The sequence below is a fragment of the Hyperoodon ampullatus genome (assembly GCF_949752795.1).
Source record: "Hyperoodon ampullatus genome assembly, chromosome: 5".
Lineage (NCBI taxonomy): Eukaryota > Metazoa > Chordata > Mammalia > Artiodactyla > Ziphiidae > Hyperoodon > Hyperoodon ampullatus.
In genome coordinates, this window is record NC_136918.1 from 44,023,318 (window position 1) to 44,039,765 (window position 16,448).

At 44.5% G+C, this 16,448-nt stretch overlaps 1 protein-coding gene across 1 annotated transcript; it reads right to left on the bottom strand.

The window, feature by feature from the left end:
* Positions 1-1,237: 1,237 nt before the first annotated feature.
* Positions 1,238-11,823, bottom strand: HRG (histidine rich glycoprotein; the record flags this gene model as incomplete). Its single annotated transcript, XM_079705218.1, is given in 13 exon segments — positions 1,238-1,303; positions 1,895-2,116; positions 2,120-2,148; positions 2,151-2,454; positions 2,458-2,652; positions 3,798-3,899; positions 5,688-5,768; positions 6,766-6,822; positions 6,824-6,933; positions 8,345-8,435; positions 9,423-9,530; positions 9,533-9,539; positions 11,615-11,823. Coding segments are annotated over 13 exon segments (1,566 nt in total). The 5' UTR covers positions 11,809-11,823.
* Positions 11,824-16,448: the final 4,625 nt, after the last annotated feature.

The following is a 16,448-nucleotide window of genomic DNA, read 5'->3' on the forward strand; positions in this document are numbered from 1 at the left end:
CTCCTCCAGGCTCTCCTCTCGCTGCTGCCTCTGTGCTCTGCGGGCCTGGCTAATTCCTGCTGCCATGCACTATTTGCTTATTCCAAAAGGACAAATGGCCCTGCTGGGTAATCCAAGCAGATTTCAGGCTGAAACATTACAACACTGGGGTTGTTGACCTGCTTGTTTGCATTTGGGGAGCATGTGGGAGCACAGAGCACATTTCCTGGTGATTGCACAACTTTGTCTAGCAAATCAGAGCAGACTCCAATAAAGGAAGAGAAAAAAATACCAACTACCTCTGTTATTCCCTTGTGACTTTCCCAAAGCCATTTATGAAGGTCACTGCATGTGGCAACAATGCAACTGTAGATACAATGTGCAGACACCTTTCAAAAAATTGCTCTGCATGTTCACTTCTCTAGCTGCAGAGAAGCAAGCTGCCAGCAATCATATTGCGTGCCTAGGGAGTCCATGCACAGTGACGTAGTGAGTGCTGGGGGTCCCACTCCAGGATATTGGTGCACCTAAAAATAAAATATGGACATCCTGGGCTTCCCTGGTGGCGCAGTGGTTGAGAGTCCGCCTGCCGATGCAGGGGACACAGGTTTGTGCCCCGGTCTGGGAAGATCCCACATGCCGCAGAGTGGCTAGGCCCGTGAGCCATGGCCACTGAGCCTGCACGTCCAGAGCCTGTGCTCTGCAACGGGAGAGGCCACAACAGTGAGAGGCCCGCGTACCGCAAAAAAAAAAAAAAAAGGACATCCTTTCTGGTCTGTGGTCAAACCAGCCTCTCTCCACCCACTTGCATTAGTTCTAGAAAGGAAAATTCTCCCCAGGGTGGAGGAGAGAGAGGAGAAGTATAAGAAGAGATGGGTTGGGTGAAGCCCTGCATCCCCAGGCCTTGCTTCTGGCTTGGTGTCTTTCACTACCAAGCCTCCGCCACCTGTCTGAGAAAGGTAGACTATTCGGGGAGAGGTGTGTACCTTTTTTGTGCACCGCAAAAAAAAGAAAAAAAAAAAAAGAATCATACCTCCTTCTCACGCACACCACCCAAACACCTTGACACTATGAGAGTAAAACTTTGGCACCACTTCGTGTGGGAAGTAGCAGGAACTCCAAGAAGGACTGAGGTTAAATTTCTCATTAGCTCAGTTAGGACATGAACCTGAAATAGAAATTAATTTGTTCCAAAAAACAAATGGGCTGGAAAAAACAAGTGGAAGAGAATTTGGGTCCCTTTTATAAGAATAATCCTTTAAGTGAGAATACATTCCTTCTTGGTAGGCCCAGCCTCAGCATAAGTACTAGTAGAGGAAAGACGCTAGAATTAAAGGAGTTAAGTTCAGGAAGAAAGAAATTCTGAGGATCAGAGATTTGCCTCAAGTGATGTAATAGCCAGTGATGGACTTAACTTCTAATCTGTAGTGCTGAGATCTTTCCTCTCCTTTCCATTTGTCTCCCTCTTCTCATGCCATTTCCACCCCCACTCACATTTTGCCCTATGCTGAGTATGAATATAAGGTTAAAATAACTTGTTATTTTGCATTTATTACTGGTCACATTTTATTTATGTTTCTAATCTAGGACGTGATTCATTTTTTCCATCAAGGAAATCAGATTTTACTTATTTTTTTATTATTACTTTTTTTAAAATTTATTTTTGGCTGCATCGGGTCTTTGTTGCTGTGTGCGGGCTTTCTCTAGTTGAGGCAAGCAGGGGCTTCTCATTGTGGTGGCTTCTCTTGTTGTGGAGCACGGCCTCTAGGCACGTGGGCTTCAGTAGTTGTGGCACACGGGCTCAGTAGTTGTGGTACACGGGCTTAGTTGCTCCATGGCATGTGGGATCTTCCCGGACCAGGGATCGAACCCGTGTCCCCTGCATTGGCAGGCAGATTCTTAACCACTGTGCCACCAGGGAAGTTCGGAAATCAGATTTCATTTTCGAACTGTATATGCAAAAAAACTTTGAGATTTGTAGAAACTCATTCTTGAATTCTCCTGGACATGATTCAGAGGCTGATTGGGAGAAGGCCTGAATCTCTGGCTGTAGGGGATTATTGTGGCTTGGCAATGAGAAGCTGGGAAAATTGGCTTCAGGAAGAGGGAGAACTTCACCTTTCTTTAGTGGAGGGAGTCAGTGAACATATTCAATTTGTCTCCAATGGAAGGTCCTTTACCTGGTCCTCTTTCTTCTGAGTGCCTAGGTGGTGGGCCATGGCCTCGGCGATGGTGGTCTTGGGGACCTTGGCTATGGGGTGGTAGGTCACAGGGTCCATGGTCATAGAAATCATGGCCATGGGGATGGTGTCCATGGGGACAATGTCCATGGGGATGGTGTCTGTGAGGACGATGTGTGTGGGGATAGCGCTCACCAGAACTATGATTATGAGGGGGCCCATGGGTCCCACTGGTGTCAAAATGAGGGCGATGGCATCTTGACCCTGGAGGGGGCAATGGCAGAGGAACTCCTGCTCAAAATGGTGGACTGTCTGAGTAAATTTTGTCTTCTAGAGGAGGTGGGCATTTCAAGTTATGTGACTTGTGGGGATTATGGTGATCTCTAGATCCATTGGGCTTAAATGGAGGCCTGCCAGCAGGAGAATGCTCATGCTCACCAGAGTGGAGGGGATGGCCCAAACGATGCTTCACACCACTGATGTTTGTATGTTCCTGGTGAAGGACACAGAAGAGTGAATAATCATCCTGTAACACAAAACAAGTTAGATGTTTAATTTAATTTACACCAATGGCTTCCAGACTTTTGGATTCCACAACTAATTTTAAAAATAGGAGACCCCAAAAAATGGTTCCTCGAATTCTTATCTAGCCAACTTGGCATTCAAAATATGAACAAAACTATCATCTACCACCATTATTATTTCACAATAGGAATAATACTTTGATAACACGAGTCAGAAAGTTAATCTCAGAGTAAAGGATACTCCTTTAGATGGAATAAATGTTGTATTATGAAAACTTTCCTTATTATTATTCTTCTCATTTCAACATAATCTGGTGAAATTATATTATAAAATGATACTCATCTATAGATCAACCTTTGGAAAACTAGTGCTTTGTAATTTATATTCTCAAGAGTTGAGGCTTTATGGTACAAACATCTCCTACTCCTGAAGGATGAGCACTTACCTCTTTGCACTTGTGGAGCCATGTTCATGGTGACAAGCCTGCCCCCTTCATTTTGGGGGTGAGGGTTGGTACATGGACATTTGGATTTTACTCATGGTTTTTTTTTGTTTTTTTGTGGTTTTTTTGCTGAAGTAAAAAGTACTGTGAAGAATATCTTGGTATAGAACAAAACTTTCTGGGACATATGTAAAATATTGTTTTGAATCTTATTTCATATACCTTTATATAGTAAATTTTAGGCTAATTCATTCTTCTTATGTTCTATGCCTGATAATAAAAACTAGGAATTATGAAGTGTCAGCACTGGAATCCTGACTACAAGGGCCACTTTCAAATTCATTAGAGGTTGATTGAATTGATCATGATTTTACTTTTCTGGCAAATCTTACCCTCAATTCTTGGGGAAAAATTCATACTTTTTGCATCATATCAGCAACTGTACTTTCCCAGGGGCCTATTCTCTCTGTATTTCTCCTCCCCCCATCTCTCATCCATCATCTCTCTCTCTCCCTCTCCCTATTCTGTCTCTCTCTGTCTCTGTCTCTGTCTCTCTCTCTCACACACACACACAATACACACCAACAGCCATAAGAACAAAATACACTATATGTGTGAAAATATCACTTAGTTTGGCACTGCTCATGACAAAGGCTACTTAAGCAACCCACCTTAAGATTGAAAACTTCACAGTTTATGACAATGTCTTTTGGGGTTTCCAAGTCAGAGTCTTCTACATCATAGGACAAATCTGCTTTGCAGAACCCAAAGATCTATAAAGAAGAGATAAACCTGTTAGTGTCTGTGTATGTGTATTTGAGTGTGTGTGTGCAGGTGGTACGAAGGTGCCCAGCTCTTGTTGTGAACTTCCAGACATTTGGGAAAGGAAAACAGCCTTTCGAAAAATCAGGGTAATATTATCAAATATCTCCATCAGCTATTTAACCATTTTTCCTAGTCAACACTTTGGGGAAAGTGTAGGTTCTGAAGGGTTTCATTCCAAGTTGCAGTGGTTCCCTTCCATGAGTGGTCCCCTGCGCTGGGCTTCCCCATGGGCTGTAGGAGGAATTCTGCATCACTGATACCTTGCCTTTAGCCCAACCTTCTGCATGAAGACCTGAGTTGCCTGTGTCTAGAGAGAGTGAAGAGTGGTGTAGAAGAGGGGTTTGCACAACCTAAACCGGGCCCTTGGAGGAAAGTGTTGGGAAGAAGGGAGCCAGTATAAAAGGGGGTTTGCACAGACCCTGTCAAAGTGACTGTCTGCTGGCCCTACCCTAGGTACCGAGGCTACAACTGGCTGGCACCACTATGCCCCAGAGGCCCCAATACCCAGCTGTCAAGGTTAGACTAGGATAAGAAGAAAACTCTTTTTTTCTTCAGAAGAAACTGTTAAGCATTGAGGTTCTGAGTACAGTTTTGGAGTCAAACAAACCTATGTTAATCTTGGCTTTGCCATTTACTAGTTGTGAGTTTAAGCAAGTTACTTAAAATTTCTGGATTTGTCTTTGTAAAGAGAGTACAATGCTAACTATCCACAGGTTGTGGGAAGGCTTAATTAAATGAGATAATGCTGGAAGACACTTAGCACTGAGTTCCTCTTCTCCAGCTGCCATGTTTCTCTACTGGCTTTGCATTACCTACACCAAGATAGGGGTTTGTTGGGGATGGGAATGGAGGAGGTGGGGTGTCTTTCCTGGTAGCTATTAAGCAGGATTCTAGAACTGCTTGAGGTTGAAAAGTTGAACAGTGAGAGAAGGAACGAATGAATGCCTCCTTTCTTTCCATCCTGGAGAATGTGTTATTAAACCTCAGAAAATCCCTGGACTTGAAATCAAAAGGCCACCATTAAAATCCTGTGTCCTAACACTTTCTAGCTAAGTGTGCTTAGGCAAGTGTTTAAACTTCTAGGCCATCTTGTTCCAGGGAAATGGAGGCAAACACTTGCTTCTCCTCAGAGGGGTTGTCACAGGGCTCCAACGAGGCAATAACATGGGTGCTTTGTAAACTGTAAGTCACCATACAAATGCTGAGTGTTATTAAGGAGATCTTCCTGCAGGTACCTGAGTATCAAAGTATAAGTGACTAGGGGAGCAATCCCATTGATTGAGCAACTGGAGGACTGGATTCTAACCTCAGCTCAGTTGTGAACATCAGGCAGGACCCTCTGTTGAGCCTCAGTTACCTCCTCGTTTGTCAAATGGAGTCACTGAGTGGAGTAAACGAGGTGAAGTGAGTGAAAGAACCCTTGGGTGTCAGTTCTTAATACAAGCAAGTTATTAGTTTTAGCTAAGTCTTTAATCCTAATGGGTAAAGAACCTGGTGTTAAGTTTAGGTATATAGCATATATAATTCTATAATATACATGATACTCTCATAATTCACTTAACTTCTCTGTGCCTCAGTTTCCCCATCTGTAAGTCGGGAATAAAAATAGTACCTACTTCATAGGGTGGTGGTGGGTTAATAAGGTCACATATGTAAAGCACTTAGAAAGTTGCCTGGCCCATAGTAAGTGGTCTCTACATGTTACCTAGTATTTCACAGAGGCTGATTATACTCACATGAGAGTGCCTGGGAAAGTGGTGACTGGAGCAGTTCTTCACAGAGAAGTCCAGGTAGTAATTGGTTCTTTCCCCTCCTCTCTAGAACAAGTTGAATCCAAGCAGTTTCGTAACATAAAAAGTAAAAAAGGCAGTGGATACCTACGATCCAATATCCAATATAGCACTGAGGATTCAAAATCCCCAATATGTGCCATTTTTCTGATGGTCTCTGCCTTTAAAATATTTATCACATAAGTGATAAGGTGAATACTATTTCATTGAAACATTCAAATAACACAGACATAATCAAGCACAGTGTGAAAAATCACCCTTCCTGCACCCCAGCCTCCCCTTCTCAGAGGTACCATTATCATCCACTTGATGAGTTTTTCCTTCAAGCCTTTTCCTAAATATGTTGCACATACACACATATATCTAATTATTTCACATAAATGGGATCATATTCTAAGTATTGTTCTGTAACCTGTTTTTTTCCATTAGCAATGTATCTTGAAGCACTTTCCAGTGCATATACATCCAAAACGTTGTTTTTAGTAATTACGTTGTATTCATTCCATTGCTTGGATGCACCATAATCTATTTAACTTCGCATTTTCAAAATGCACAACAGACATCAACTAGCTGCTCTACAAGACCCCTCTAGGTGGGAAGCACTTAGGTCCCTGGACTGGGAGGCAGAACTGCCCCACTCGAGCCACACCACTGGGTGTGGTAAGATAGGCACTCTGAGCCTCAGTCTTCTATTGTAATAAAAGGAGGTTAGGACCCGATGATTTTAATGACTCGCATCATCTTATTATGCTCTTTCTTCTGTCTTTCCCTCTTCCTTGTTTGGGTTTTCCCTTTTCTCTGTTAGATATTCAGATACACACACCCCAACTCCAAAGACTAAAGAACTGAAGGAGGGCAGTTCTATGGTATCTGCTGCCTCTCTGCTGAGGCTGCAACAGGAGTCTCAATTTAAAAGGCAGCTGACCAAGTGAGGCCAGCGGAGAGGGACAGTGCTGCTGAGTTTGCACCTGCCAGGTTGGAACCTGGGCCCTCAGACTCTAGCTAAACGTTAGTGGTGATTCACAACTCTTGCAACCCTCTTCACTTTGTCCACTCTGAAAGAAGCAAAGTCACCATTCTCCCTTTTTGTACTTCTCCAGGGCTTTGCCAGCTTGTTTTCTGTAGAGCTCAGTATCCTCAAAGAAATTTGAGAGTACTGGGCTGTCTTTAGTATTGACCAGTGCTGAAGAGACTAGAGAAAGCAGTTGGCAGCTTTGTGGTTACTGGGTTGGAAACAGCATTGTCAATGCTAGGACTTAACACATATAAGCATGGCAGCAAGAATAACAATAGCTTCCAGTTTATAGATGGACAAATTGAGGGTTGGGGAGGCTAAGTAACTTGTCCAAGATCAAATCAGCCAATCAGCAGCCAAGCCTCTTAAACCCAGATCCTTCTGATGCTCAGGTCTCTGCTGTGACCCTTATTCAGATGCTCCCACCCCCATCACTCATAAAGCGCTAATATATATATATATATATATATATTTTTTTTTTTTTTTTTTTTTTTGCGGTACGCGGGCCTCTCACTGCCGTGGCCTCTCCCGTTGCGGAGCACAGGCTCCGGACGCGCAGGCTCAGCGGCCATGGCTCACGGGCCCAGCCACTCCGCGGCATGTGGGATCTTCCCAGACCGGGGCACGAACCCGCGTCCCCTGCATCAGCAGGCAGACTCTCAACCACTGCACCACCAGGGAAGCCCTAAAGTGCTAATATTTTAATGACCTCTTCCTGTCTCTGCCAACGAGAGAGAGGCATCGTTAACAGAGAGAGGAGAAGGTACAGCTCAATCTTTCTTTAAGGCAACCTCCTGAGGGAGTTGCTTGACTGTTGAATTTTTATATGTTGAAACATGTTAAGATTAATTATTTTAAAAGAAGCTCTGTGATAATACTTTTTTAAAAAGTGAATTAAAAGAGCATGGAATTTAGAGTCAATACCGGTGGTATAGGGTCATGACTTTGCCACACTTTGGCTGTGTTCCCCAGGCCAGGTCATTGAATCTCTTTGAGGCTCAGTTATTTTATCTCTAAAATAGAAAGGATCATAATCTTTACTTCACAGTCTTGTTGTGAGATTAAAGGAGATAATATATCCTTTGTATAACTGCTTTGTGAACATACATAACTTTCAGATGTTGATGGCAATACTTGAGTGCTAAGTACTTTGCAAAGTGTACTACACAGACAATTTTATTTAATTCTGAGAAGGAACCAAAGGGATAATATTATTGTTATCCTCATTTTACAAAGGAGGAAAGCTTGAAGAGGTTAAGTAACTTGCCCTCAAGACCACACAACTGGTAAGTGATAAGGCTGGGATTTAAACTCAAACAAATCTGACCCCAGAGCTTATGTTCTCTACGATGATGCCATACAGCCTCTTGTAAATTTCTGTTTTTATATGTTGAATTTATTTAAAAGAAGGTGTGCCAGTAATAGGAAAAACCCTCTCTCTTCTCTTCTCAGGAGAGCAAGTAATAATACGTCCACAAGGGCAGGAACCATTTCTGATATGTACTTCATAGTCTTATATGATGAGACCACTGTAAGACTGAATTTTGTATTAATTAGAATTAATTAGCATTTTAACAGATGATCATACCAGAACTTGTGGTGCAGTTAAAGTCATTCACTCTAAGATTCTGAGACCCATCCAAACGTGTTATAGCTATTACCTTACATTGTCCGATCACCTGCAAGAAAGAGGGATTTATATTATTGCCTACTGCTTTCCTCAGGTTGACACGAGGGAACAAAAAAGTGAGGCAACATACTCCTACTAACCAGTTGAAATTTGTCTGTGCTTTCTCTCACCAAACCCTCTCTCAAAAACCTGTATTGGGCTTCCCTGGTGGTGCAGTTGGTTGAGAGTCTGCCTGCCGTTGCAGGGGACACGGGTTCGTGCCCCGGTCCGGGAAGATCCCACATGCCGTGGAGCAGCTGGGCCCATGAGCCATGGCCGCTGAGCCTGTGCGTCCGGAGCCTGTGCTCCGCAACGGGAGAGGCCACAACAGTGAGAGGCCCGCGTACCGCAAAAAAAAAAAAAAATAATAACCCTGTATTTTCTTAGCATATTTCTGTGATCTGGATGCTATAAGCATCCAAAACCCTCATGAGAACCATGGAGAAACTGTTGAAACAGATCATGGCCATATCCCAAATATTTGCAAGGGAAAAAAAATGCTAAAACCCCTGGGTATGTAAACATCTTATTTTCTGGAGTTGAAATCTTATATCTGTGCTCTTTCATCTTTGTGTCCCCCACCTGTGGCAGGGAGCCTGGGCTCTGAGTACCCGCGTGCAACGTGCAGAACAAGACCCTGTTCCTCATGGTGACTGCAACTAATCCCTTTGGCTGTTTCTGTTAGTGGGACCAGTATTCATAGGACACGGTTACAAGTTCATAGGTTCTTAGACGTTAGGTGATTTGCTCAAGGTCTTACAGCTGGTCATGCTATCACATGGGACCAGAAGCCCCACTGACTTTTCTCGAACTGGGTTCCAGGGTATAGCTCTCAAGAAAATATTACTCAAGGTCAACATAGTCTTCATGAGCCAAGAGGCAGAAACTGCTCTTACTCTTTTACAGTGTTAGCCCAGGTATGCAGCCACCCTGGGCAAGCACAATAGACAGAAGTCAAGAACGCTAAGAGGAGAGGAATGGTACTGTGTTTACTTACGATTTCAGATGGACGTATAGAAACAGCTGGCTCACAGTCATCCCAGTGTTTCCTGGATAGGACTGAAGAGTCAGATTCTTTCACATCCAAGACTAAATAATAGACAGCTGTGGATCCCTGGGGAATACCAAGAAAGCAATGGGTGGGTAGCATGTGGGAGCCCAGAGCTTTTTCCAAAAAACCCAATCTTTTTATTTCTTAAATAGAATTCCTGCTCTTCTCCAAGTCATTGCAGATGTCCTACCTTTGCGTCATTTGATCTATTTATTTAATAAAACGCTTCATAGAGTTACTTCCGAATGCTCTTTTTAACTGGTCACAATGTTGCTTCTGCCCTTGAACTTTCAAAAGCAATCACTAAAAAGCAGTGTTGATTTGGATGGAGGTGTTGAAGGTATAAGCCTAGAATATAAGTGCTGACAGTCACATCACGGCCTCCAATCTGTATAGGCAGTCGTGTCCTCTCGTCCAGCTCTATTCCTGAACTTGGATTCTTGTCTTTTTTTAAAAATATAGATTGACTTTTTTCCCTTTTGGCTGCACCGCGTGGCTTGCAGGATCCTAGTTCCCTGACCAGGGAATCAAATCCGTGCCCCCTGCAGTGGAAGCGCAGAGTCTTAACCACTGGACCGCCAGGGCAGTCTCAGATTTCTTGTCTTGATTTCAACTTGCCTAAAGCTAAATTCAGTCTCTTCCCTTACAAACCAGCTCCCTCTCTCAAGTTCTTTTGTCTGGTCAGTAGCACCATTAATCATTTATTGCCTTAGTCTTTGTCTTAAAGAATGTCCTGTTCTCAAGCCTTGAATGGTCTTTCTTTGAAACGTCTCATGTCTTTTCTTTACTCTCATTGCCCTAATTCCCACTGCCTGGGGCTGCTCCTCATGTCTTCACTCCTGAACGTGTGAAGTAGCTCCTAGTAGTGTCCCTGCTCCGGCCCCTATCTTCCCAGGCACAGGGAGATCCACCCCCCCATCCCCACACCTTCCCCACTGCCACTCAGAGGTCTGTGCTGACTCATCCTGTGTCCTACACGCGTGGCAGAGATCCTGGAAGGGGACTACTGGTCATCAGATTGCTAGTGGAATCCTAAATCCCTCCACTCTCGTTGTCTGTAACCTTGAGGGCCTTGGTTTCTAACACTGTCACAAGTATAAATATCTCTGCTTGTTCTCTTTGATGCCCCATGGTCTCGCCTCCCTGATTTCAGTGGTTCCACCAAAGGGTAGGTTATTTCTGGGGTGGTGGTGGAGAAGCAGGACTCCCTCCGTAATCTCTATCAAGCCCTCAAATGCAATCCGAGTAAGCATATAACCTAAGTGAAAACAGTAGACTTGCTTTCTTCAAGCCTACCGTCTCTCTTCCAAGGTGATGGCTGCTCCAAAGCCCACAGAGAACTACTGGAACCCCTCTGCTTTTGTTCCGCTTCTCCCTAACACCTTCCTTCCTGATTCCCTACCCACAAAGAGGTGGAATGGCTGGCATTCTCCTGGAAGCCCATTACACAGGCCATCATCCTATTCAAATCCTGCTTATCCTTCAGGACGCAAAGGAAGCCTTCTCCCATCCCATCATAATAGTTCTTTTTTTTTTTTTTTTGCAGTACGCGGGTCTCTCACTGTTGTGGCCTCTCCCGTTGCGGAGCACAGGCTCCGGACGCGCAGGCTCAGCAGCCATGGCTCTCAAGCCCAGCTGCTCCGCGGCATGTGGGATCTTCCCGGACCGGGACACGAACCCGTGTCCCCTGCATCAGCAGGCAGACTCTCAACCACTGCGCCACCAGGGAAGCCCCGTAATAGTTCTTTTATGAGATCACTCCAGCATCTATACCACTCACTTGGTCCCTCGAATATATCCCATCTTATGCAGTTCACATATGTGTGCATGTGAGCTGATTATTATTTCCTTGAGAGCAAGTCCCACAGTTTATTCTAATCTTTCTCTTATAGTACTGAGCCTTTGACTGGGCTCTGCATAAGTGTTTACAAGTACTTACAGGCTGATTAATAGTTAAGGACATACTAGTAACAAACATTCATCTGAAGGAAAAAAGAACAGTCAGAGCAGCCCACAAATGAAACAGACAACCCTGCCCAAAGCCAATCCACTGTGAAAAGCAGCAGGCTTAGGGGCTAGAGTCTCAGTTGCCCCTGGTACATCATCCCCCCACGCAGCTCTGCCATGGGCAGCTCCACAGCATTTTGTCCAAGTGGACATCAGCGACCCGCAGCAACTGGAAAAGGTAGCCATCCCACCGTCCTTTATTGATCAGCTCTAGAGCTTTCCCAGCCACGGGCTCAGCAGCATCGCAGCCTGTGGGACTCACAGCACAGGAACGCTGCAGTGGGATCAAAAGGGTGAAAAACAGTGCTGCAGTGAGTAACTTCATTTTGTTAAAATGTGAAAACCATTCCTTGTTCTGGGATACCACAGCAGAGAAATTTATACAGATTTTCTAAAACACACACACAATTGATTAAACAAAGTCTTTATCCATTTTTGTTATGTAACTCGGTATGTTCACCTTGACCCCTGGTTCAAATATCAGTCAACACGCTGTAAATGATTAGTGGGTCCTGGGGACAGAAAGTTGAAACATGCCACCAGTGAGTGGGTGAAATTGTGATCTGCACAAATCTGGATTTTACTAGTAGGTGGCAGATCCAAAGTGTGTTTTTGACCGTAAGCACTGCCTGCACTGGTATACGAGGTGGAGTCAGAAATAGTTTTCCTCCATCTGCCAGCCAGAAATCTCCGCCATCAGTCCTTTCTTTGGATTGTGGCACTGAAAGTCCTCAGTAGAATGTAGCTGCATTATTGAAGGGAGGAGACATGTTACATGGTTAACACCATAAAAGCAAGACAGTTCAGGTAGAAGAGAAGGATTAAGAGGCTGTCGCTTTGAAGTCAGATCTGAATTTCAACCCTGGGTCTGTTACTCTCTTACTGTGTGATGCTGGGTAAGCTATAAAACTTCTCTGATCCTTAGTTTCCTCGTTTATAAAATAGGGTTTAAAAATCTCTTGGCAGGCTTGTGTGATGATTAAATAAGAAAACATGCATAAAAAGTCACCAATACAATTCTTAGCACAGATCCAGGTGCTAAATAAATAATGCTATTTTATTATTATAATTAGTGTGACTGGGAAGAAGTTGGGGGCACACTCATGTCATTCCAGTTCTTTGTGACCCTTAAAGTATGCTAAAGAGAATTAGTTCATGTGGAAGAGGATGGTGGTGAGGGTACAAGTCAAGCCATTCTATGCCCATCCCAGAGAAGGGGTTAGAGGGACTAGACCATTGGGGGAGGGGCTCAGCACTGGGGGACAGGGCTGGGATTAAGCTGCTTCCCCCCACCCTCACTCCTCCTAAAAAGTCAATATGGGCTTCCCTGGTGGCGCAGTGGTTGAGAATCTGCCTGCCAATGCAGGGGACACGGTTCGAGCCCTGGTCTGGGAGGATCCCACATGCCGCGGAGCAACTATGCCCGTGAGCCACAACTACTGAGCCTGCGCGTCTGGAGCCTGTGCTCCACAAAAAGAGAGGCCACGATAGTGAGAGGCCCACGCACCGCGATGAAGAGTGGCCCCTACTTCCCCCAACTAGAGAAAGCCCTCGCACAGCAACGAAGACCCAACACAGTCAAAAATAAATATAAAAATAAATAAATAAATAAAATAGTTATCTATTTAAAAAAAAAAGTCAATATACCTGCAGGGATCCCTCATGCCAGCAGAGCCCAGAGGCATCAGAAAGGACCAGAGGGAGTCAGCCCAACTTGCTTCCCCACTACCAGTGACTTAAACGGCATCTGCCTTCCTCCCCACTCTCTTCTCTGTGGTGAGTCACCCGAGATGCTTTTCAGAATCCTTACTTCCAGGCTTCCCCCAGAGCAATTAAATCAGGATCTCTGGAGATGGGTCCAGGTGTTGGGAGTTTTTCCAATGTGCAGCCAAGGCTGGGAACTGGTGAGGCTCTAGACAGAACCTGAACGGAGGGAAAAAGTTTGAAGAAAGAAGCAATGGGGACGGGTGTATGGAAAGCAGACCTCACTTCCCAGAGTCACAGGTTGGTTTAGCAAGTGTTAAAAGGGGAAGAAACCATTTAGGATTATAGTTGAAATTGAACTTTTAATATTAGTAACACTAGGGGCTTCCCTGGTGGCGCAGTGGTTGAGAGTCCACCTACCGATGCAGGGGACACGGGTTCGTGCCCCGGTCCGGGAAGATCCCACGTGCTGCGGAGCGGCTGGGCCCGTGAGCCATGGCCACTGAGCCTGTGCGTCTGGAGCCTGTGCTCCGCAACAGGAGAGGCCACAACAGTGAGAGGCCCGTGTACCGCAAAAAAAAAAAAAAAATATATATATATATATATATATATATATATGTAACACTAGCTTTTAAATATCCAAACAGGACAGCTTCAGTGTAGTTTAGAATGACAGGATTAGTATGGAATCTGGCCAAGGTGTTACTAAGCGGCTCCAACCTAGGGTTGGAGGTGGAGAAAGCCATTAATTAGAACAAAACCATTTTATGTTTCAATAAGTTGAGCTCCTTAATGAGGCCTTTCTATTATTGCTACACTGGTCACACCCAATATGGAGCGCCCTGGGTGAGCTCAATGCTGGTGGAGGGAAAGAGATGGGAACGCTGAGCGGATGGGAAAGGGCACCGAGGGTGAGAATCAGCTTTTCCTACATACTGTTGTGCTGAGACCTAGGGGTAGTCACTAGAGCCATGAATTCCCTTCCGCTCGCTTTATTGAACCTGAAAGACAAATACAGTGCTAGTGATGCGTTGTGTTTCTTGCTAGACCCTGATTGAAATAGGGTCATAGCCACCACATAATACCCCTACTTAGTCATTTTTCCTTCTTAAAGGAGGCAGATAAGAGTAATAGAGTGTGAATATTGTCTATTGCTCTTAAACAAATCATGCCAAGCCCTGTGTGCCTCTTCTGAGAAACAGCTGCCAGGAGAGAGGACAATAGTTACATCTGTACGTTCCCTGTTGTATGAGTTTGCTAGGGCTTCCAGAACACAGTACCAAAAACTGGGTGGCTTGAACAACAGAAGTTAATCTCTCACAATTCTAGAGGCTACAAGTCCAAGATCAAGGTGTCAGAGGCCTCTCTCCTTGGCTTGTAGGATCTCTCCGCAGCATGTGGGATCTTCCCTGGTGGCACAGTGGTTAAGAATCCGCCTGCCAATGCTGGGAACATGGGTTCGAGCCCTGGTACAGGAAGATCCCACATGCCGTGGAGCAACTAAGCCCGTGCACCACAACTACTGAGCTCGCATGCCACAACTGCTGAAGCCCACAAGCCTAGAGCCCGTGCTCCACAACAAGAGAAGCCACAACAATGAGAAGCCCTCATATCGCAACAAAGAGTAGCCCCCACTTGCCTCAACTAGAGAAAGCCCGTGCACAGCAACAAAGACACAACGCAGCCAAAAACAAAAAACAAAAAAACCCAAACTGGACTACAATAGGTCAAAAATTTCCAGAACTGAGTGGAATGCTTATTTCAATTGGTATTTTGAGGTTTCCCAACTATTATCAGGAGTCTGAAATTACCTCTGCAAAAGATTAACTGAGGCAAGAAAATGACTGAAGAAAGATAAAATTGGTCCTGAAGCCTGAGGCTCTTCCTCCTTGGCTTCTTTGTCTCAGGCTCTGCCTCTGGCACCATCTTCTTCTTTCTTTTCTACGATGCCTGTGCCTCCACTATACCTTCAAATCCCTCACAATAATTCTTCCACCAAACTTTCCCTTTTCTCTGAAACTCTCCCCACTCCCTTTTCCTCTGAACTTGTCAGAACCTGTCTTTTTAAAATTAAGACTTCTGAGGATCCAGAGGCTAAGCCCTTAATTTCTTATACTACCTGGGCTGAAGCTGAAATGCAAGCCATAGTCAAAGCCCTTCCCGAAGAAACTGAAGATCTCAATGATCCGCTGAGGAATTTAATATAGTCGTTCAAACTTATCAACCTGGTTTCTGTGACTTTTCTCAGCTAGTTCATATGCTCATTGGTGAAGGCCAGGCCCAGCACTGGATGAAAACTGCTAATTAGGAAAGTCCTGAAAGGTCTCTAGAGGTACAACTGGGAATCCAGCCTACTAACTTACTATGTGCAAGCTCAGGCAATTGCTAGGTGACTTTATGAAGCAATTCCTAGGGCTTTTCCAAAGCCTGTTGATGGGAACAAAATTCAGGTTTGCACACAAAACTCTGATGAACCTGTTCATGAATATTACAGTAGGCTTCAGATTCTGGTCTTCCTTCAGATGTTGATTCCACCCGGGTAGCCTTTAACTCTATGTTTATTAATGGGCTGAACCAGGACATTTCTCTTCTAGTAAAAAGGACCAGGATAGAAGGGAAACTATGTCCACTCCAGATTTAGAGAATCTGGCAAACCAGCTCTCTCGTACTCTAGATGAGTCACCTCCAAGGAAGACAGCCAAAATCTTAATCTTCCCACATGTAAGGGTATATCCATTCGGGGCACATAGAATCCCAGACAGGTTACAAAGGTTCAAAGACTGGTTAATAGGTAAGAAAGCAAGAATAGATGCCTTGGAGTACTAAAACAGTTCAAATAGTGGGGATCTCCGAGGAACCTCAAGAGGTTCCTGTCTCTGAACTCATTCCCTTTTGTTTAGGCCTTTTGAGAGATACCCACACTTTTCTCCTTAGTCCCTCTGCTGTTATTCATTTATTAGGCTGAGACTTCTTAGAGAAGTATCATGCCTGAATGTCTTTGTCCAAGAGAGGGGAAATAATTCTAGAAAATGGGCAGTCATCATCAAAGTTATCCACCAGGTGAATTAAATGATCCTTTGACATCGTTTTTATGTTCCACCTCTGATAATAGTAGAGCAGATTCTGGAAACACTGATCATTTGTCCTTTTTTTTTTTTTTTTTTTGCGGTATGCGGGCCTCTCACTGTTGTGCCTCTCCCGTTGCAGAGCACAGGCTCTGGACGCGCAGGCTCAGTGGCCATGGCTCACAGGCCCAGCCGC